This window comes from Sorex fumeus, unplaced genomic scaffold (genome assembly GCF_029834395.1).
Source record: "Sorex fumeus unplaced genomic scaffold, SorFum_2.1 ptg000072l, whole genome shotgun sequence".
NCBI classification, from domain to species: domain Eukaryota; kingdom Metazoa; phylum Chordata; class Mammalia; order Eulipotyphla; family Soricidae; genus Sorex; species Sorex fumeus.
Window position 1 is genome coordinate 50079359 of NW_026606129.1, and position 22417 is coordinate 50101775.

The 22417-nt window shown below is 46.0% G+C and overlaps 1 protein-coding gene across 1 annotated transcript; it reads right to left on the minus strand.

The window, feature by feature from the left end:
* Positions 1–507: 507 nt before the first annotated feature.
* Positions 508–12866, minus strand: CUNH3orf84 (chromosome unknown C3orf84 homolog). The gene is made up of 4 exons (XM_056129690.1): positions 12825–12866; positions 11385–11498; positions 1260–1316; positions 508–915 (listed from the first exon to the last, which is right to left on the minus strand). The coding sequence occupies exons 1-4, from the start codon at positions 12849–12851 to the stop codon at positions 508–510; spliced, it is 606 nt and encodes a 201-aa protein (XP_055985665.1). The 5' UTR covers positions 12852–12866.
* Positions 12867–22417: the final 9551 nt, after the last annotated feature.

Genomic DNA, 22417 nt, shown 5'->3' on the forward strand with positions numbered 1-22417 from the left:
AGACACAGTCCACAAGGAGCCTCTTGGCTGTGACTCCTGACCTAGGGGTCACAGCTGCTCATGTGGTGCCATCAGATGACCACTTTGCCCTACTGTCCTGGTGTTACAGACCTCACAGGGATGACTAGAGAAGTGCTCAGAAAGTGACCTCAAACATCATGGGTAGGATGCCTTCAGCTTGTCAAAGAGAGAGTAGCCTCTGGCAGGGGTGCCCTAGACCTGACTGTTGGAAAGGTACCTCTTGGGTTGGGCTGTGTGGCCACTCAGTGCAGGGACTCACAACTGGGCATGCTTCAGGAAGGAAGTTCGGGGGTCTTTGAAGCCCTGGTAACACTTCTGGACACTTAGCTTTCTGCCCACCTGCTCCCTTCTCAATGAGAAGGCTGCCAAGCACTTAGCGCCGGGGAACAAGCAACATGAGAGCCAGGTGTAGTACAGGCCAGTGCCCGCTGCTCTCCAATCTCTCAGCTCCCCTAGGCTGCAAGTACAGACGGACCTCCATGCCAGTCATTCTTTAATGGACCAGTTGAGGCACTCAGAGACCCCGTTATGAAGATAGTGCTGCAGCGGCCTAGGCCTCAGGAGCTCCGGGAGGTCAGGCAGTGGTACTGGGGAGACTAGGGTCTTGGGCTGTACTGTGTCGATTCCACAGTGACCGTCTCGTAAGGGTTGGCAGAAGTTCTGCTGGTATGTGGTGTTGACAGTGGGTGGCTGGAGCTGTACAAAGTGAACAAGGCGCTGGGGGAGGTCATTGAATCCTGGTTCTTTCTGGAAACTGGTCCGGTAGGAGGTCATGTGGGGCGCTTGTTGACTTAACTCCAGCTCACACGGTGCCCAGCGCAGGAAGGTGTGCTGCTGCCACAGATGCTGTAGGTCTTTCCGCCTCCCGATCCCCTGCAGCAGCCAGTAGGGCCCCTTCACAAAGGACTCACAGTCAGCAGCAGTTTGGGCACGAGGTTCTTCTGTGAGTCTCTCCTAAACCTAAGCCTGGCCTGGACCTCAACCTCTTTGGCCTGCCCCCTTCCCCATGAAGACCCCAGAAAGCTAGTGACCCCGGGGGAATGCATATTGTCCAGTGTCAGGTAGATCCCAGAGCAGAGTCCCCCTCTGTTCAGGGATGGGCCATGCCCCAGATGACAGAAACTGTCTAGGAGACAGTTAGTCCTCTGTGTCAGGCTGTCTCCCTCTTTGAGATGTCATCCCTGCCACCCTACTTCAACTTTACCCTGGCTGAGAGTCTTCATTTCTGCAACACTCACTTTGTCATAGGAAGTGCGGTTGTCATGCTTGGAGAAGTAGTGTTGCTTTACTGGCACCTTGAAAGATAGTGAGAAAGATAGTGAATGGGTGGAAATAATGCTTACCTATACTTATTTGATATTACCTTAGAGTCCATGATACAGGGAAGCTTCCAGAAGCTACCAGTCCTAACTTACCAAACTACCAACACCCTGAAAAATAGATGTAAATGAAATCAACACCTTACTCCTGGGACAGCTCATTCTGGCATTTGACCCCAAAGCAGAAGCAGCAATAAACTACTGATTGAGGAAGAGGCTGAAGCATCTTCTAGAGAGAGGAAGTGATTCCTCTTTCACTCTGGGTCTTTTAACTCCTGATCACTCAGGACAAGGCTTTAACTACCTCCTCCCCTACAGTTTGCTCTTACCTCCTCAGACACAACCCACCAGGCTCCTGGCTCTCAAAACCACCTAGAAACAGAAATTTCTCTTTGCTTTGAGTTTTCTTCTAAGTCTCCACTGCCTGCTCTATCTCTCCATGTAAATGCTTAATGGGAATTTCTAAGCACATGGCAGAGCTCTGGATCATTCCCCAGACCCGACCCACATACTGCCTTCTCCCAGTTTAGGTCTTGGCAGCTAGTGCCTCCAAGCACCTCAAAATGCCCTTGGTTCTTTTCTTTCTCATGCTATATCCAACGTGCCAGGAAATCCTGTTGATACCTCCTTCCTTCCTTCCTTCCTTCCTTCCTTCCTTCCTTCCTTCCTTCCTTTCTTCCTTCCTTCCTTTCTTTCTTTCTTTCTTTCTTTCTCTCTCTCTCTCTCTCTCTCTCTCTCTCTCTCTCTCTCTCTTTTTCTCCCCCTCCCTTTTTTTTTCCCTTTGTGGGGCCTCACCAGGCAGTGTTCAGGGCTTATTCCTGGCTCTGTGCTCAGGAATCAGAGATCACTCTAGGCAGGTTCAGAAATCACACCTGGGTTGGCCAGGTGCAAGGCAAGTGCCCTTCCCACTTTACGATCACTTCAGCCCTCTGATACCTCCTTTAATATGTGCTCAAGCTGGGATCATTACTCCGCCTCACCTTTTTTTTTTGGTCACACCCGGTAATACTCAGGAGTTACTCCTGGCTCTGCAATTCAGGAATTACTCCTGACGGTGCTGGGGACCATATCGGATGCAGGGGATTGAACCCAGGTTGGCTGTGTGGAAGGCAAATGCCTTTGCTATGCTATCCCTCCAGCCCCTCTGCCTCATTTCTGTGTTTTGTTTTGTTTTTGTTAAGAAAAAATTGTAAAAGTCAAAATCTTTGTGGTGGGTCATGACACTCAAGTGACATTGAATACACTTATTACCTCCAGCCATACTTGCCTCCTTTCCACCTCAAATATGCACACCTGGCTTTTGCGCCCTTTCTTTTCGCTTGGGAGCCCTTTCCAAGCTGGCCATGACTCCTCATTTCCTGAGTACTACACTAGTCATTCCTGGACTCCAACTCTTCATTTTCTCTCATCTGATACAGGATTAATCACTGTTACAGCTCATTATATGTCCCTAACTAAAACATAAGCTTGTTATAAATAAAGATCATTGTCTTGCCCACATCTGTAACTTCAGCACTGAGAAGCGTGCCTCTGTGTTCTATATACGTTTGCTGCAAAATCAGTGGAAAGGGACAGAAGGTCTCAGGGCATTTTCTTTGGCCCATTTGGGGCCAAGGAGCCATACACCCACTCCATTCCCCCAAGTAAAGAGGCAACTGCTGGGATGATGTACAGTGGGTAAGGTATTTGCCTTGCATGCAGCAAACTGGGATCAGTCCCCAGATTCCCATATGGTTCTCTGACCACTGCCAGGATTAATTCATGAGTGCAGAACCAGGAATAACCCCTGAGCATTGCCATGTGTTGTCCAAAAGCAAAAAAACAAAAACGAAACCCCCAAAATGCTATAGTGACACCCTTTCTCAGACCTCTGGACCTCAGCAGAGATCTCTCACGAGACCATCTTATCCAGCCTCTGTGCTTGGTGTCTGGCCACAGATTCCCTTTTCCCCAGCCACTCATTTTTTTCAACTTCTGCAAACTGAAACAAAGTTCCTGATGAGTTCAGGTTTGGTTGGATTGGGGCTAGGGGTAGTAACTGACAGCAAGTTCCCAGATAACAGTCAGGGGCTAAGCTCTACCCCTGATTCCTGAAGCAGAATTTCAGGGTTGAATCAGTAATAGTGTGTTTTTTTAAAACATGCTCCCTTTTGCTTCTCTTGCCTAAGACAGCTTGAGGTAATATCCAATGGAATGAAAGTTTCACCAGGTTGGGAAGCTACCTTGGCCTTACCTTTCATTCCTCATACAGCAAGCTGAAATGACAGATTGAAAACCTAGAGCCCTTTTAGAAAAAAAAAAAAAACAGGAGAAAATCTTCTTACTTTCAATTGCCAGCCAGTGCAATTGCTGGTAGTTACATGTCTAGTTTTTAAAAGAAACTGTGAAACTGTTTTCCAGAGTGTTGGTACTATTTTGCATACACCAGGAATATATGAATGATCCAGTTTCTCTGCACATCAACATTTGAGCTAGGCAGAGAGTTGTAGTCTTGACACCAAAGGCAAGAAAACATAAATCAAATCTTTTCTTGAGTTTTGTTTTGGTTTTGGGCCACATCCGGTGATGCTCAGGCTTGCTCCTGGCTCTGTGCTCAGTGATTGCTCCTGGTAGTGCTCAGGAACCCGTATTAGGTTCTGGGGATTGTACTTGGGTTGGATGTGTGCAAGACAAATGCTCTACTCACTGGACTATCTCTCCGGCCTGATAAATCTTATTCAAAAACTTTAAATGTGAAGAGGAAGAAAGAAGAGTGACAGACTGGAAAAGAATATTTGCAAACTGTATATCCATTAAGGAGTTAGTATCTTGAGTGTTAAAAGGATGTTCACCACTCAAAACTAAAATACCAATCCAATTAAAAAATGGGCTAAAGATCTAGAGACATTTCATCAGAGAGCATATACAGATGACAACCCATGAGAAATTAACTAACATCATTAAGCATAAGGAAAATGTCAATCAAAACCATCAATCAGAGCATTTAAAAAATAGAAACAAGAACAAATGTTGGTGATATGCAGAGAAACTGCCTCTGTGAAAACATAAAGTAGTACTACCACTTCGCCAAACGAGTTTAGTTTTAAAATTAGCCTAGATGGTATCCCACTGTCTTAAAATGCTTGTCTGGAAAGCAGGTTGAAGAGGCTGAGAGTTCAATCTCTAGTGCTGCTTACATGTCCCAGGGACACTGCTGTCTGGGACCCCCCAGCACTGGAATAGAGGGTACAGTATCTGTCACACAGCTAAAGTGTGCAGCCCCCAGAAAGCACAGAAACTAAAAGACATGCAGTGTAAAAGACATGGATGTAACTCATTGTGAACGTGCATATGAGTAACCATGATGACCCTCCACTGAGTTCTATAACCAGAATGTGCATGCACACCACAGCTAGACAATCTCGACCCCCAGCTAGCACATGTATAAGCACCACAACCTAAAATGTGTTGGCTTCCCTAAGCACCACTGAGCCTGAGCACTGCACTCCTTGGCCTGAGCACCAAACCATCAAGACTGAGTATTATCAGAAGTGACTCCCAGCCCTCTCACTGGAACTGCTGAAAAAAGGGCCCTAAATTTTAAAAGTGGGGCCAGAGTGATAGTACAGTGAGTAGGGCACAATAAAGGTAAAAGGTAAAGGCCCTCCCGTTGATCGTTGATTTGCTCGAGCGGGCCCAGTAACGTCTCCATTGGAGACTTTTGTTGTTACTGTGTTTGGCACAGTATGTGGCACCATATTTAGTTCCCTGAACCCTGCTGGAAGTAAGCCCTGAGCATCATTGGGTATGGCTCAAAAGCAAACAACTAAAAAGTGGGGCCAGACAAAGGTAGCTGACCTCAGTTCAATCCCCAGCATTACATGTGGTTCCCAAGTACCACCATTAATGATCCCTGGGCATAGAGCTAGGAGTAGCCCAAGTGCCACTGTGTGTGGCCCAAATCCCTTTCCCAAAAAAGTGTGTGAGGGACCAGAGTGATAGTACAGAGGGTAGGGCACTTGCCTTGCATGTGACTGACCCAGGTTTGATCCCTGGCATCCTATATGGTCCCAAGCACCACCAGGAATAATTCCTGGGTGCAGAGCCAAGAGTAATCCCCAAGCATCACTGGGTGTCACTTCAAAACAAAAAAAATTTTTTTTTGCTTTTTGCTTAGCAAATGCTTAGGGGTTATTCCTGGCTCTGCACTCAGGAATTACTCCTGGCGGTGCTTGGGGGACCATAAGGGATGCCGGGGATCGAACCCAGGTCAGCTGCGTGCAAGGCAAACGCCCCACCCACTGTGCTATCACTCCGGCCCCCTAAACAAAAATATTTTTTTTAAAAAATTATAGGGCTGGAGTGATAGTATAGCAGATAGGGCATTTTTTTTGGTACATGGCCCATGAGGGTTCAACCCTCAGCATACCATATAGTCCCCTGAAGGCCACCAAGAGTAATTCCTGAGTTTAGAGCCAGGAGTAACTCCTGAGCATTGACAAAAACAAAACAAAACAAGCAAACAAAAAAAAAAGGCCCCCCTGCTCCCTACCCCACACACATACTCCAACATACAGTGAACATCACCACCACCACAACTGCAAAACAAAAGGAAGGGAAGAAAAGAAAACAATAATAAAAAAACTAGACATACAACTATTAGCACAGCGGGTAGGGTGTTCGCCTTACAAGCAGCCAACATGGCCGACCCGAGTTCGATTCCTCCGCCCCTCTCGGAGAGCCCGGCAAGCTACCGAGAATATTCGATATGCCAGACACAGTAACAACAAAGTCTCCAATGGAGACATTACTGGGCCCGCTCGAGCAAATCGACGATCAACGGGAGGGCCTTTTACAACTATTATGATTTTGCAACTACCCTGCTGGATATTTATTCCATGGGAATGGGAACCTTCATTCACTCCAAAACATACATGTTCATAGTAGCTTTATTTATAAGAGCCAAAAGCTGGAATCGGTCCAGATATTTTAAAAATTGGTGAATGATTAAACAAATTGGTACATACACAATAGTAAAGTAGTCCTCAATTTAAATAAACCACAGATACACACAACTTAAAATAATCTCTTACTTTTGTTTGTGTTTTGGGGCCATACCTGGTGATGGTCAGGGCTTTCTCCTGGCTCTGAGCTCAAAACTTACTTCTGGTGGTGCTTTCGGGGACCATATGGAATGCCTGAGATCAAACCTGGGTCAGCTGCATGCAAGACAAACGCCCTACCCGCTGTACTATCGCTCCAGCACCTGAAAGAATCTCTAGGAAATAATGCTGAGCAATATGTCAGTCGTCAGGGTGTGGACAGATAGTACACTTGGCTTGAACACAGATGACCTGAGGTTGTTTCCCAGCAACCCATATGGTCCCCTAGCCCTGCTAGGGGCGATCCCTGAGCAGAGTTAGGAGTATCTGATAACAGCTGGGTGTGACCTTAAACCAGCCAAACAAAAAGATCAGTCCACAAACGTTGTGAACAAGATAGTTCCATTTTTATATCATTAATTTCTTTTCTTTTCTCTTCTTTTCTTTTCTTTTCTTTAGGGGTGGGGGGTATGCATAACCAACAATATTTAGGGCTTCTCCTGACTCTGTGTTCAGGGATCACTCCTGGTGGTGCTCTGGGGACCAAGTCTGCTGCAAGCACCTTAACTCCTATACTTTTTTCCCTCCCAACATTAATTTCTTTATTCTCTTGGTGGCAGGGAGCACCACTGGCTCCAACGCCTGGTTCTTATGCCACACCTTGTTCTTGTGCCCAGAGGTCTTATGTGGCTCCATGCTCAGGAACCATACCTCGTGGTATATAGGGGTATAAGTAGTGGCAGAATTCATCTGGGAACATAAAATAACAAAATAGGAGACTAACATCCAAGAATGAATGGCAGAGATTAGTACCAGGAGGTTTACTCCATGGCTTGGAGGCCAGCCACACATGCTAGGGGAAAAGGCAGCTCAGATAGAGAAGGGAGCACCAAATAAAGGGTGTTGGGAGGATCCTCCCAGGATGGGAGAAGCATGCTGAAAGTAGACTATAGACCAAACATGATTGCCACTCAATGCCTCTTTTTCAAACCACAACACTCAAAAGGAGAGAGAGAACAAAAGGGAATACCCTGCCACAGAGGCAGGGTGGGATGGGGGGGATGGGAGATGAGAGGGATACTGGGACCCGTGGTGGTGGAAAATGGGCACTGGTGGAGGGATGGATATTTGATCATTGTATAATTGAAACCCAAACACAAAAATTTGTAAGTCTACAACTGTACCTCATGGTGTTTCACTAATAAAATTTTTTTTTAAAAATTCCCTTTCTTGTGTTAAAAAAAAAAAGTAGTGGGAGAATTTCAACACATTGTTGTGGCCCCAGCTGCAAACTAAGCAAGTGTATTAACATCTAAACTATTTATTCACCCTGATTTTTTTTTTTATAGAGGCCCATCCAGTGGTACTCAGGGAGTCTAGAGCCCATGACTAGAACATTTTGTTTTGTTTTGTTTTGTTTTGTTTTTGGGTCACCCCCAGCAGTGCTCAGGGATTACTCCTGGCTCTGTACTTAAGGATCACTCCTGGAAGAGCTTAGGGACCATATGAGGTGCTGGGTTTGAACCAGGGTCAGAGGTATGCAAGGCAAATACCCAGCCTGATGTACTATGTTTTGGACCCCAGTTAGAACATTTTTTTAAAGTGGCAGTTTGAATGTAAATGGAAGAGAAATTGGGGAAGGGGATGCTAGGAGTGAGAAGGGTGGAGGAGTGGGAGACTGGTAGTGTGATCATGAAGGAACAACTCCAGAAACCCTTGTGATGTGGCACAGGAAGTTGACAGGATTGGGGAAGACACAAACCTATATGGTGATAACAGTTTATTTTAGTTTTGGTATCGTTCTTGGCAAGGCCCAGGGGACCATGCAGTAGTGGGAAACCAGGACTTCCCACATACAAAGCATATACTCCAGTGCTTTGAGCTATGTCCTTGGTACCAATAATATTTTGTAGATCCTAATACTCATACTCACAAGGAAAACAGGAGAAATCTTAATAAGAGAAGTATATAGCGTCAGTGTATAAGTCTTGGGAGTGATATAATACTGTAGCTTTTTTTTTAGTAGGGGGCTCATATACCCAGCAGTGCTCAGGGGACCATATGGGATGCTGGGGGATCGAACCTGGCTCATTCACGTGTAAGGCAAGAACCCTATCTGCTGTACTCTCTGACCCATTCATTATACTTTAGCTTTGAAATATGGGGGAATTGGGCAAAATATAAATGTGGAGTGATTGCTATTCTCTTATAACTCCTTATGATCTACAATGATCTCCATAAAAATCTTAATTCTAAGAAAATGTGGGGGCCTGGGATACTTTCTAATTGACCTCCGATTTTCTCCCCCACCTTTATCTATCTTCAGCTATAAAGCCATACATAGACTTAAAAAGTGGATGTCTCTGTTTTCAGGCAGTTCTGACTTTGGAAACCCACTATTTTCACAGTGGCAGAATAATCTATTTACTCCCACTGATCTGAGTTCTGTTCTCACAGCTGTGGGAGAAGTTCATGGTTCCCTCCCAACCCAGGCAGTTCAGAGAATTCTTGGAGAGAATTTTACCTGCATCTTTATTTCTAATCCATTGAGGGCTCCTTTCTCATCAGAGTGGTGAAACGCATGGACCTAATAAATGTGGGGCTTGGGCTGGGATTTCCGCTGAAGAGGGAGCAGTGTTTTTGTGTAGAAGGGAGAGTGGCTGCACTGAGGTGTGGGGTGGGAGTATTGGAACAGAAACACTCTGCTTCATGGAGCCACCAAGAAATGACTTGCCTCCAGTCACAAGCCCCAGGCCTCTTGCTGACTTCAAGAATAAATAGAGGGGCTGGAGAGGTAGTACAGTGGATAGGGTGTTGGCCTTGCACAGAGCCAAATGGGTTACTATGTGGTTCCCTGAACACTGCCAGTAACAATTCCTAGGTGCAGAACCAGGAGTATTCCCTCAGTATTGCCAGGTGTGCCCCCTATCCCCAAAAAACAAATAGAATGGAGTATTACAGTTCCCAAGAGGTGGGAAGGTGAAGGCTAGAAATAAATTAATTTTGTTTAGAGAGAAAAGAAATGAATTTTCTTGCACTAAAATGACAAAAACAAAATTTCTATCTGCCTCAAGGTAAAGAAAGTAGATTTCTCATCTTGGAAGCCTTTCAACACAACAGCTACAACCAGCCAGTTGAAACCTGTTATCTCTCAGCTAATAAGAAAATATAATGTGTTCCCTGAGAAGTCTAATTACAACAGTTTTAGACCTGGAAAGAGCCATGAGACTTGGCATCTTGGCACTTATACAACCTGAGTCCAAAATATAGAGATCATGGATCAGGAAACTCGCTCAGTGAGCTAGAGTGCATGTCTTACATGCTTGCGGGCTTGAGTTCAATCCCCAGCACCATAGGGTCCACCAAATATCACTGAGCGTGGCCATAGTGGTCATCAGCACTGCTGGCTCTGAGAAGTACCAAATCATTAGATCAAGTATTGCTGGAAGTGACCCCTATCACCAGAGCACTGCAGGGGAGGCCTCCTCTCAAATAAGACAAACAGATCATGCTCTTTAGGGCTGCTGATAATGCTAATAAGAGCTTTTTTAGCCTTCGCTTCAATCAAAACATTTCCCAAAACTTGTTTCCTATTCTGTTCCTCTGTTCCTGGGGAGAGATTAAGAAGCAATGTTCCAGGGCCAGAGAGATAATACCAAATTGGGTTTGATCCCTGGCACCCCATATGGTTCCCTGAGCACTACCAGGAGGGATCTCTGAGCACAGAGCCAGGAGTAATTCATGAGCACTGTCAGTTATCACCCCAAAAACAAACAAAAGGAAGCTGCAGTGGACAGAGTATGTTCCAGACACTTTTCTGGGTTCTTTCCTTCTCCTCTATTCTGCACTTTCCCAGAAGGTTCTTGAATTTTACTATTTATCAGGCTTAACTTCCCAGGTCTCTGTGAAGTTCTGGAAGGGGGTGGAGGGCAGAAGAGAGAGGGGGTTTCTCTGTCTGAGATTACCACCTGAGGTCACCACTGCTCTGAGGCTGGTCCTGTTTAAATCTCTTTCACCTTTAGGGTTCTCAGAGCCAAGCTGTCCCCTTGTCCATTCACCTAAAAGTACTAATCATTTGGAGAGTAGGAGTAGTGAAGATCACCTTTCCTTGAGGCTGCCACACATACTCCTTCGTATTTTCATTTTCCTGAGTTCTCCTATTTTGAGCAGGCTTATTTTTTTGGACACACTCAGTTATGTTTAAGGGTTACTCCTGGCTCTGCACTCAGGAATCACTCTTGGTAGGGCTTGGGGGACCAGTAGGTTTTGGGGATTCAACCTGGGTTGACCACATGTGACACTAGCGTCCACCCCCTCCCCCACTGTACTATCACTCCAGCCCCAAGGGTTTTTTACCTTTTTACTGTTGGGACACAGACAAATCCAGGTGCCTCCTCCATGTTTCCGGGCTGGAAACAGTGAAGGACCTGAGCTCTCGCTCCTGTTCTTTGGAAGTCTTTTTTTCAGCCACTTCTGCCATCATCCCAGTCCAGTCCTTCTTGACCAGCCATGTAGGGAGGTAGTAAGCCACTTTCAACACTGCTTCCCTGACCAAAGACATCTACTCATTCCTGGGCCTCCAAACTGTAAAGTTCAACTAGACCATGGGCTTTCTTGGCATCAAGAAATCTAATATGGAGGGCAGTTGTGGCTAAAATTAAGGCTTCCTTCCACAGTTTGAGGGGATCTCTTTCCAGGATCACCTTCTCATCTGACTCTTCCTCCCTCTAGAAGGAATTGAGCAAGAGAGTTCAGTCTGGTGCTGGCTCCTCGCCAGCCTTCTGTGGGGGAAGATCTGCCATTTCAGGAGGAGAACCAGGCCTCGTGAGTGTCCTGGGGAAAGGTTAGCCTCATTTGTCAGTTCAGTTGTGGTAGGGCTGGGATGATGCTTTTGAAATCTGAGAGGAGCAGAAACCTGCTCAGCATCCCCCTGTCTTCCCCACCCCCAAGGGCTGTCTTGTACCTGACATCGTTGCAGAAACACTTCTGGAGGCTGCGGCTTGGCTGCATGGCGATATTCTCGAGCACCATCACTCCTGAACTGACCTCTGTAGTGCCCATAGAATCCACTGTTGTACTATAATAAGGCAGGCAGGAGGGTGAATCCCATCCAAATGCCCACCCATCAGTCCCAAAAGTTAGGGTCCAGAGGCCAGGGAAGAACCAAAGAGGAGCCAAAGTGATAGTACAGCAGGGATGGAGTTTGCCTTGCATGTGACTGACTCAGGTTCGATCCCCAGTATTCCATACGGTCACCTGAGTACTTCCAGGAGTGATTCCTGAGTGAAGAGCCAGGAGTAACCCCTGAGCATCGCTGGGTATGACCCAAAAAAGAAAAAAAAGAACAAGGGGGCAGCACAGCTCTGCAGAGGAGCCAGTCAAAGAGTTTCTCCCATCCTCAACTCTGCTGGGTCACCTGACAGGGCTATTTGCTGGGAGAGGAGGGGACTCCTGCCTGGTGCTCAGGGATCTCTCCTGGTGATACTTGGGGAACTGTATGCTGAGGATCAAACTAGGGCTGACCACACGCAAGGCAAGTGCCTTAACACCTGTACTATTTCTTTAGTCACAACTGAGGAGCTACACAGTAGAACAGCAAAGGCAAAGATTCAGAGCCCAAACTCTTCCTGAGAGCTCCCTAAAGACTGCAGGCCTATCTGGTCACCATAATTATAGTCCTGCGTAGAAAGAACCTGTCCAGGGGCTGGAGCAAAAGCACAGCGGGTAGGGTGTTTGCCTTGCACATGGCTGATCCGGGTTCGATTCCCAGCATCCCATATGGTCCCCTGAGCATTGCCAGGGGTAATTACTGAGTGCAGAGCCGGGAGTAACCCCTGTGCATTGCCAGGTGTGACCCAAAAAGAAAAAAAGAAAAAAAAAAAGAAAGAACCTGTCCAGAGCAGGCTTCACAAGGGATCCTAAATAGGAGTGGGAGTCCCCTTGTCTTTTCATCCCATCAAAGATTTGGGTCACCAGCTTCTCTGTCAATTCTGTCATATAGCCTTTGCTCTCTCTTCTGTTTAGTTTAGCAGTATTTCCTGGGTCATTTTTACATGCCAGGCAAGGAGCTAGGCATAGATATACAGATGGAAGCAAACAGTCTTTGTCCTTCAAGATGTACCCAGGCTAGAGAGCAGTCAAATTCCAGAAATTTGAGATGGGGAATAAAGCAAATATCTTGAGTAATAGTAGACTTAGAGGTTGATGAGTATAAGGGGTTTTAAGGAGTAGTTAAGGCTCCAGGGGTCACCTCAGGATGTCAGGGTGAGATGTGGACAGTTCAGGTGCTCCAAGCAGCCTGAGCGCTGGATGAAGCCTTATTGCTTTACTCTCGTGATTTATTCAAATTTCAGGTACTACCCCAGGGACAGGGGCCAGGATTAGCAATTTAATGCATTCTTACCCAGGAGCCTATAATATCATTTTGCATCTTTCCAGGAAAGAAGAAGAAAAGGCAAACTTTCCTTTTATCTTCTGAGGCTAAATCTGAGTGAGGAAAGAGAATTTCAGGAGTTCAGCTTGTTGCTAGGTGACAAAAGGGATGATGACTGCATAATGCTGCTGATCACTGAGGCAGGTCCAGCCTGCTACCTCTGTGTGCTTCCTGCTTTTTTTTTTTTCACTTCTCCGTGAGGGAAATCTGCTCCTCAACATTAATAGCCAGAGAGAGTTCTTATATAAACATAAGGCTCCACAGTGGAGTCTGATGTACTCATAGTCAATGAACTATTAAAAAACATTTTATAGGTGACTCCCACATTATTAAAATTGTGCTATCATATAGCCAGTTATATTCATTTAGAAAGCATTTCATAGAGTTAGAATAAGTGTTAGACTAGGAATATGACTCAGCAGTAGAGCTCTTGCCTTGCACATGCGAAGCCTGGTTTTAGATGGAAAACATCCATGGCATTGCAAATAATAGTGATAATAATAATAATGTTAAAGATGGGGCCAGAGCAATAGTACAGTGGATAGGGCTTTTGCCTTACATGCAGCCGACCTGGTTTTGAACCCCGGAACCCCCGTATGATCCCCTGAGCACAGCTAGAAGTGATCCCTGAGTATAGAGCCAGAATGATACAGAGTATGACACAGAATTAAGTACACTCTCAGTAGCTGCAGAAAAAGACTTTGGTGGGACTGTACAGTTGGGAGGCTGCTTGCTTTGCAAAAGGCTGACCCAGGTTCAGTCCCCATATGATCCCTCAGTCCTGCCACAAGTGATTCCTAAGTGCAGAGCTGGAAGTAAACCCTGTGCACTTCTGGGTGTGGCTTGCGCACACGCACACACACACATACACACAAACACAAAGTCAAGTTGGAGAAATAGATTCAAAGTGTATAATTTATAAAATCATAAAAATATGCAAAACAACATATTAAGGTAAAGGTAAAGGCCCTCCCGTTGATCGTCGATTTGCTCGAGCGGGCCCAGTAACGTCTCCATTGGAGACTTTGTTGTTACTGTGTCTGGCATATCGAATACTCTCGGTAGCTTGCCGGGCTCTCCAAGAGGGGCGGAGGAATCGAACTCGGGTCGGCCATGTTGGCCGCTTGTAAGGCGAACGCCCTACCCGCTGTGCTATCGCTCCAGCGATATTATTTATGGATATTAATAAACAACATATTATTTATAGATATTAATATATGATCTAAACATAGATATGCATTGCAATGGTAAGTCTCAAATTCAGGTGGAAGTCATTTGGGAAGTGAAGTAAGGGCAGTAGTATCTGGGAGGACAGTATGTAGCTTTAACTCTTTATTGTTGTTTTTCAATCCCCTCTTCATTTAGTTGTGAAGAATAAGGGTTGCTCATTTCGTCTGCACATTTTTTTTTGGCTCACACCTGGTGATGCTCAGGGGTTATTCCTGGCTCTGCACTCAGGAATTTCTCCTGGCAGTGCTCAGGGGATATGGCTCAGGGGACCGTATGGGATGCTGGGGATTGAACCTGGGTCGGCTGCATGCAAGGCAAATGCCCTCACCACTGTATTATCACTCCGGCCCCTGAACATTTGTTGTTAAGATGCTACTGGAAATCACGCACCACACACCAACAAAGTTGTGGTGCTCGCATGTTCATTTATGGTTCTCATGTGGGTTTTCACTCCTTTTCAGTTGTAGTACCAGTCCATGTGCTCACCAAAGTTTTAGTTCTTTTTTGATTTTGTTTTATTTTGCGGCCACACCTGGTAATGCTCAGGGGTTACTCCTGGCTCTGTACTCAGGAATTATTCCTGGTAGTGCAAAGGAGGCCATATGGGATGCCAGGGTTTGAACCAGTATCTGCCACATACAATGCAAGCATCCTACCTGCTGTACTATGACTCCTGCTGGGGCTTTCATTCTTAGTTGAGACCTATAAGAAATAGTTATGATTCCCATTGGGTTTTCTATGGTGCTCGCAAACATGCTTGCCAGAGTCCCATTTTATGGCCATGGCACTCATATTTATGCATTTACTTGTGAAGAATTTTTGGCTTCTAATAATTAGCCTTAACACTTTTATAAGTGCAATCAGGCAAGAATCAGAGAACTAATTCCAATTGTAAATTCTTAAGAGTTATCTTTTGAAGGTGCTGGAGTGATAGTACAGCAGGTAGGGCCCTTACATTGCATGAAGCTGACCTTAATCCCAGACAACCCAAATGGTCCCTCAAGCACCTCCAGGAGTGATCCCTGAGTACACAGCCGGGAATGCGGCCCTTCCACTCCCCCCAAAAGAGTCTCTTTTGGCATATAACAGGATTTTACTGCTTACAACTTTGAGTTGCATACATTTTTTATTTTTCCCCTGTATTTCCCTTGGGGATTCAGAGGGAACACTTCCGTGTTTTGCATCTGGACTCCTACAATCATACAGATAGAATGCACTAGGACACTTTTTGCTTGCCTCTATAGTCACACTTCTTTTACTTGCAGTGCATGCTGGATAGTTGCACCTTTTTTGTGTTGCTCATAGATATCTTGTTGTGGTGCAGCTAGACGTTCTGTGCCAGGGATCACAGACAGCATCAATACCAGGATCAAATCATGCTCTTCACATGTGGGACACAGGGATTTGAACTTAGGACAACATAAAGTTCAAGGCAGACACACTAAGTTATGGTGATATTTCTACAGGCTGCTTCAACCCTATTTGTAGTATTTTATTTAAGGGCCAAGGAGAAAGGGCAAAGGACTGGAGTAAATATCTTGTAAGCTGGAACACTGGGACCTCCAAGTACCAAGCTGAAAGAGACCACGAGCACACTGAGTGTGGCTTAAACACAAAACAAAAATCTCTATTAATGTTATTTGGATTTTGGGCCACACCCAGCAGTACTCAAGGCTTACTCCTGAGCATATGGGGACCATATGGAGTGCTAAGCATAGGACTGAATTGGGTTGCCTGAGTGCAAGGCAAACACTACCTGCTATACTATCTCTCCAGCCCCCCCAAAGCTCTACATATTAAAGAATTATCTTTTAAAATTGTACAATTGGACAAAGTTTGATCAATGTATTTAGTCTATGTCTATTTACAAAAAACATAACCACATTTTTTTTTCCTTTTTGGGTCACACCCTGAGCAATGCACAGGGGTTACTCCTGGCTCATGCACTCAGGAATTACTCTTGGCGGTGCTAGAGGGACCATATGGGATGCTGGGAATCGAATCCGGGTAACCAGCGTGCAAGGCAAACACCCTACCCGCTGTACTATCGCTTCAGCCTCGATATAAACACATTTAAGATGGCAAACATATCCATCACCTCCACTTTTCCTCCTGTCTTTTCTGTAGCACTCATTGTCATCAACTTGCCTAATTGACCTCCCACCACTATATATTATTCATTTGCGTTTTCTAGAATTTTATATAAATGGAATCATTCTATTTTATTTATCATTGGTTACTTTCACTTGGCATTTGATATGTGTTCATGTCATTGCACCTACCAATCATCTATTCCTTTCTATTGCTTAGTGGTTTTCCATTATATGGATATGCCAAATTTTTGTTTTTATTTATTTATTGACTTTTTGGGTCACACCCAGCAATGCACAGCAGTTACTCCTGGCTCTTCACTCAGGAATTAATCCTGGCAGTGCCCAGGGGACCATATGGGATGTGGGAATCAAACCCGGGTCGGCTGCGCGCAAGGCAAATGCCCTACTGCTGTACTATCACTTCAGCCCAAATTTTTGTCTTTTAGAATTGTTTATTTTGGGGGTCAGACTCAGTGGTGCTCAGGGACTGTTTGTAGCTCTGTGCTCAGGAATAATCCCTGGTAGTGATTGGAGAACAATATGTGGCACTAGGGATTGAACCAGGATCCACTACATGCAAGGCAAGTACCTTACCTCCTGGATTATCTCTCCAGATCCTTATTCCTAAACGTATTTTTTTTGAGGGGGCACACCCCGCAGTGCTTAGGGATTACTCCTGGCTTTGTGCTCAGGTCTCATTCCTGGTGGGACTCAGGGGACCATGTGGGGTATTGGGGATTGAACCTGGGCCGACCATATGCAAGACAAGTTCCTTAATCCCCATATTATAATCTTTGGCCCTCACACAACTTTTGGTTTTGATCCTTGCAAAGCTTTCACATCTTGGTTGTGGTTCCCACACAACCAAACTACTTGGATATAGTGTGCTAGAGATCCCATACACTGTGGCATGACCAGAATTGTGTTTGGCATATGTGGGTGTCACTGGGATCAAACACTTGGATTTGCATTAGCAAGGCAGGTACTTTTTTTTTTCTTTTTTGGATCACATCCGGGGATGCTCAGGGGTTCTTCCTGGCTCTGCACTCAGGAGTTACTCCTGGCAGTGCTCGGGGGACTATATGGGATGGCAAGGATTGAATCTGGGTCAGCTGCGTGCAAGGCAAATGCCCTATCTGTTTTACTATCACTCTGGCCCGGCAGATGCTTTTATTATTGAGTTATCCTAGCAATCCTAACCACTTTTTTTTTTTTTTTGCTTTTTGGGTCACACCTGACAATGCTCAGGGGTTACTCCTGGATCTGCACTCAGGAATTATTCCTGGCGGTACTCGGGGGACCATATGGGATGCTGGGAATCAAACCCGAGTTGCAAGGCAAACACCCTACCTGCTGTGCTATCGCTCCAGCCCTCCACTTTTTTTTTGTCAGCACTTTGGTCTTTCCCACCACAATATATAGTTAGAATCATTCAACAGTATTTAACCTTTTCAGATTGACTTCACTTAGGAAAATGTATTTGTTTCTTTTGTGTCTTTTCATATCTTGATAACTCATTTTTTAGCGCTGAATAATGTCTAGTAGTATTGCATTAAAACATAACAATGCTCAAATAATATAACATTATTTATTTGATCAGCTCAGATTTACAAAATGCGCACAAACTCAGGTATTAGCCCAAATTATGTAACACTGGAGTGTTTAGAAAGAACAATGGGAGGACAGGATTGTAGAAACAATTGACAAAGAATTAGGAGTTGACTACACATTATATTCCTTATGAGCTCTGGAGAGAAAAGGGAAAAAATATCTTTGCAAAAGGAAGACCGGGTGTAACTGGAAACCGGTTGCCAGTCAGGCATCTTTAGGTTAAAAGTTCAGTGAGATGGAGTTACAACACCAGATATAATTGTTTAGTCTGCCTCAAATATCCCTTTCCATAATAATATTTTATCTGAATGCATCAGTTTCTTTGCACCAAGATTGGAAAGACATGGTGACAAGAGAGCTGCAATTTGTATTAGTCATAATCAAGTGTGTGCCACTGGCAGTATGAGCTGGATTCACCGGGTTGGAAGGATAGGCTGCATGCTATGTATGCTTAAGCCCTGGTTTGATCCCACCACTACACGTCTCTTGAGTACTGCCAGGAAGCAACACCTGAGCAATTGCTTGGGAGTAGCCCTTGAGCACTGCTGGATGAAAAACATGTATACCGATCCTGTGACGTCTCTCTCCACCCCCAGAATTGTCTTTTGAATCAAAATAAATTTTATTACCATTACACCACTAAAACTATTCATAAAGGTCTCCAATAACTCATCTTCCTTGACACATTAGCAATGTTTGACACAGTTGATGTCTTTGTGTGTATGTGTGTGTGTGTATGTGTGTGTGTGTGTGTTGGAAATGGACCCAGTGTCTCACACATGTGACAAATTCATTTACTCTGCCACTGAGTTATATCACAGCTTTTGAGGGGGGGTGTAGAGAGGGTGGTTTCCCAAGCACTGCTCTGATATTAGGTACCTTGGTCAGGGAAGTCCAACAGTGATGCAATGCTACTGGGGTCCAGAAGTGCTGGGGGCCACAAGGGCCATACCTGGTTGTGGAGCTATGTGATTGCAGGGAAGATGCACTCCAGAGCTTTACCCAGTGAATCTGAGGGTGGGCATGTATTGCCAGAGGTTGAACTCAGGCCCAAATCCAAGACATGTGATCTAGTTCTTTGTCTACCTGACTCTTCTTTTATTCCCTTCCTTTGTTGTGACTTCTAGTGATGATGGGAGTCATACATGCTTGGTTGAAGTTGTTCATTTGCTTGGATTACAAGGTAGTGAGGTAGTGACACCCATTTGTGAGTCTTGTTGCTTGTGCTTGGTGCTCACCAGGATCACACATTTTACCATAGTCACACTACCCTGACTGGAGTTCGGTGGAAACACCTTTTTTGAGACACTGAAGAACCAAGCAGTAGAACTGCCAGGACCTCCACGAAAGCATATGTGTTGCTTCAAGGTTACATCAGATGGCCTCATACTTGCAAAACATGCACTTTTGCCACTAAGGCATCTTTTGGTCAGCTCTTCTTCATTAAAGGATGCCCAGGAGCAGCTACCATACATTCATTCTTTGGTCTCCTCTCACTGACTACACCCATTCTGGTTCCTTCACTGCTTTCCCTCATCTATTCTTCAACATTTATGGGGGTTGTTTTTTGGGGGGAGTAGTTTTGGGTCACACCTGCTGTTGCTCAGGGCTTACTCCTGATTCTGTGTTCAGGGATTACTTCTGGAGGTGCTTGGAGGACCGATGGGGTTCCTGGGATCAAACCTGGGTCAGCTGTGTACAAGGCAAGTGCCCTGCCCACCATACTATCTCTCCAGCCCCAAGATCTTTAAATTTCTGGAACTCGGTACAGTCTGTTTTCCCTTGAACCCCTTCATTGGTGAGTTCATCCAATTTCATGACTTAAAAGCCATCTATGGGGGCTGGAACTATAGCACAGCGGGTAGGGCGTTTGCCTTGCACGTGGCCGACCCGGGTTCAATTCCCAGTATTCCATATGGTCCCCTGAGCACTGGTAGGAGTAATTCCTGAGTGTAGAGCCAGGAGTAACCCATATGCATCGCCTGGTGAGATCCAAAACGCAAAAAAAAAAAAAAGCCATCCATGGGCCAGAGAGAGATAGTACAGGGGTTAAGACATTTGCATTACATACATCTGATCCTGGTTTGATTTTGGCACAGTATGTGGTCCCAAAAAGCACCACGTGGTGTCACGCATTCCTGCGCAGAGAACCAAAAATAGCTCCTGAGCATTGTGGTTTTAGTCTCCTCCTCATCCCCAAAGTCATCTCTAACTATCAGAAGCTGAGTTAAATCCCATCCTGTTCTCAGGTTGACCTAAATTCCAGACAGAGACTTTGGTTAATTTTTGATCTTTACTCTCCACTGCAGGCTTTCAGTTCTCTGTCCACTTCTTTGTGTGTGGGGGACACCTATTAGTGCTGAGGGTCACTTCTGGCACTGCTCACGTGACCATGTGATGCCAGGACTGAACTTGGGAGGGCAGTATGCAAGGCAAGCACTTTAATCTCTGTGCTCTCTCTCCAGCCCTGTGTGCACGCTGACTACATGGCATCTTCCACTGACTGCTCTCTCTCTAGCAGCCCTAACTCTGCCCTCCCCACGAAACTACCAGATGGCACACCTGGTGAGGTATAAGTCCCGTGCCTGGTGATCAAGTCTGCATTGGCTGAGGTGTTGTTAATGGGCATTTGGGCCCGAGTGTGGAGGCAGGCGGATATTTTCCATGAGGACATAGGCTACGTGTGGAGCACAGGGTTGAGTATGGCAAAACCGGTCTGCTAGACCCCACCCAGGACCCCTTGGTTAAACCCGTTAAGATTGTTAAAACTGTTAGTCCGGGGCTGCGAAGGGGTGGAGCTTAGGGACAAGGGAGTCATCCTCATTGGTCCGAGCAGGTGCCAGGGGCGGGGCCGCGCATGCTTAGGAGTCCTCTGCTGGGCCAGCTGCGTCTGTCTTCAGGTGGATAGAGCCCTTTGCACGTGCTCTAGTGGCGATTGGCAGGGTTTGGGCAGAGCGGGTGAGGAGGGGACGGCGTGGGTGGAAATGGGGGAATGGGGGTTCATACAAGGACCCCCCAGGAGAGGTTCGGGTTTGCCAGGACCTCCAACAGTTTCTGGGAACTCTGCTTCTTCTCTGGAGCCTCACCTGGGGCTTCCTAGCCGCCATTTTTTTTCTGTGTGGGAACAGACCCCTGTCCCCAACGCCGTCTGTAGCCATTCTTGAAATGCTTTTTTTGTCAGTCTTAAGGTCAGGCCGGGGGGGGGGGGGGGCGGTGAGAGGAGGAGATGAGAGGAATGCCTGAGTGAAGTGGAAGCCGCGGAAACCACTTGGATGAGGACGGAGACAAGTCCCTCAGTGCCCTCTGGAAAGGACGGCGAGAGTGAAGGCGGGAGCCATCCAGGGTGTGAGGTTGGGGACCACCCAGAGTCTGAAGGGAAACCCACTTTTTCTGAGTCAGTGGGCAACCTGGAGGGGCCCTCGGAGCGCCTGACAACGTGAGGAGGAAGAGGGATAGGAAGGGGAGCTCTACGGCCCCGGGGGCGGGCGACCCCTTAGCACTCGACACCCTGAGCGACTGTCTTGCCAGGGCCCTTATTCCGGAGAGAGCGCGGTCTCTCAGGCATACGCATACTGCTCCTTTGGTGCTTTGGGAAAATAACTTTTGGGCCACGGGGGGCGAGGAGAGGAGGGCGCTACTTCCCGGTCTGTGTTCCGATCGCTCCCATCCAAGCTCTTGGGGGACACTGGTGCGGGGCTGGGGGTGGGGCGGGATGGAACTGGGATGAAACTGGGGTCCGGCAGCCTGAGCACGCACCCTGTCTCTTGAGTTCCTTCCACTGCTTTCATAGGAAGTGAAGAAAACCGCCCTTTGAAAGTCTTTAATGTGAGGCTTTAAATGTTCTTTCACCTCAGAATAACTAGGGCGTTATCTAAGAATGCTCGTATCTGCAAGGGCTCTTTAGGCGACTGAAATTCCACTGGGTATTTAGAAGTCTCTACAGGCCATTGCCTGGAGGATGGCTCAAACGGAAGCCCAGCAGGCAAAGGAGTGCTTTGTGGAGGTTATAACTTTGGGATTTTTTCACTCTCCAAAGGGGACGTGTGTGTGTGTGTGTGTGTGTGTGTGTGTGTGTGTGACGCCTTCTCTAGTTGTCTGCTGGTGACTGGTAAAAGTCTTATCAGACCTCAGTTCCTGTGTCCACAGGATGTGGGTCTAACCTTCATGCCATTTTTTTGTTCTTTAGGGCTAGTGGCATAACTTCTTTAAATTCTCTTTTGGTTTTATTACTTTCCTAGCACTCATTTCCAGCAGCTCCCCATGCCCCAGTTTGCCTATTTCAGAATCAAGAAAGGACTGGCAGATTTTGGCCTGAGCAAGTGCAAAGGAGTTGTCATTAACTGAAGCGCTAGATTAGGCAGAGAGTGTTTGTGGAAGAAAGGCGATATCTGAGTTTTGGACATCATAACTTTGAGATGCATATTAGTCATCCAAATAGAGATTTGTGGTTAGCAATTGGGTTTAGGACTCTGAAATTTATTTATCCTAAAATTTATTTATAAAGTAGTTCACAATATTTGATTACATTTAATATTCAAACACCAACCCTGACACCATTACACCATATTTTAGATGTTTCCATCCCGAACCCCAACCCCTGCCTGAAAACAGAACCAAAATAACATATTT

Excerpts from the sequence above, each read along its gene's own strand:
- CUNH3orf84 (XM_056129690.1), bottom strand. The coding sequence starts at position 12,851 with ATGCAAAATGATATTATAGGCTCCTGG. Across the intron at positions 11,499-12,824 it reads ATGATATTATAGGCTCCTGG|TACAACAGTGGATTCTATGG; the intron begins GTAAGAATGCAT and ends GCCTTATTATAG. Across the intron at positions 1,317-11,384 it reads TGTTTCTGCAACGATGTCAG|GTGCCAGTAAAGCAACACTA; the intron begins GTACAAGACAGC and ends CTATCTTTCAAG.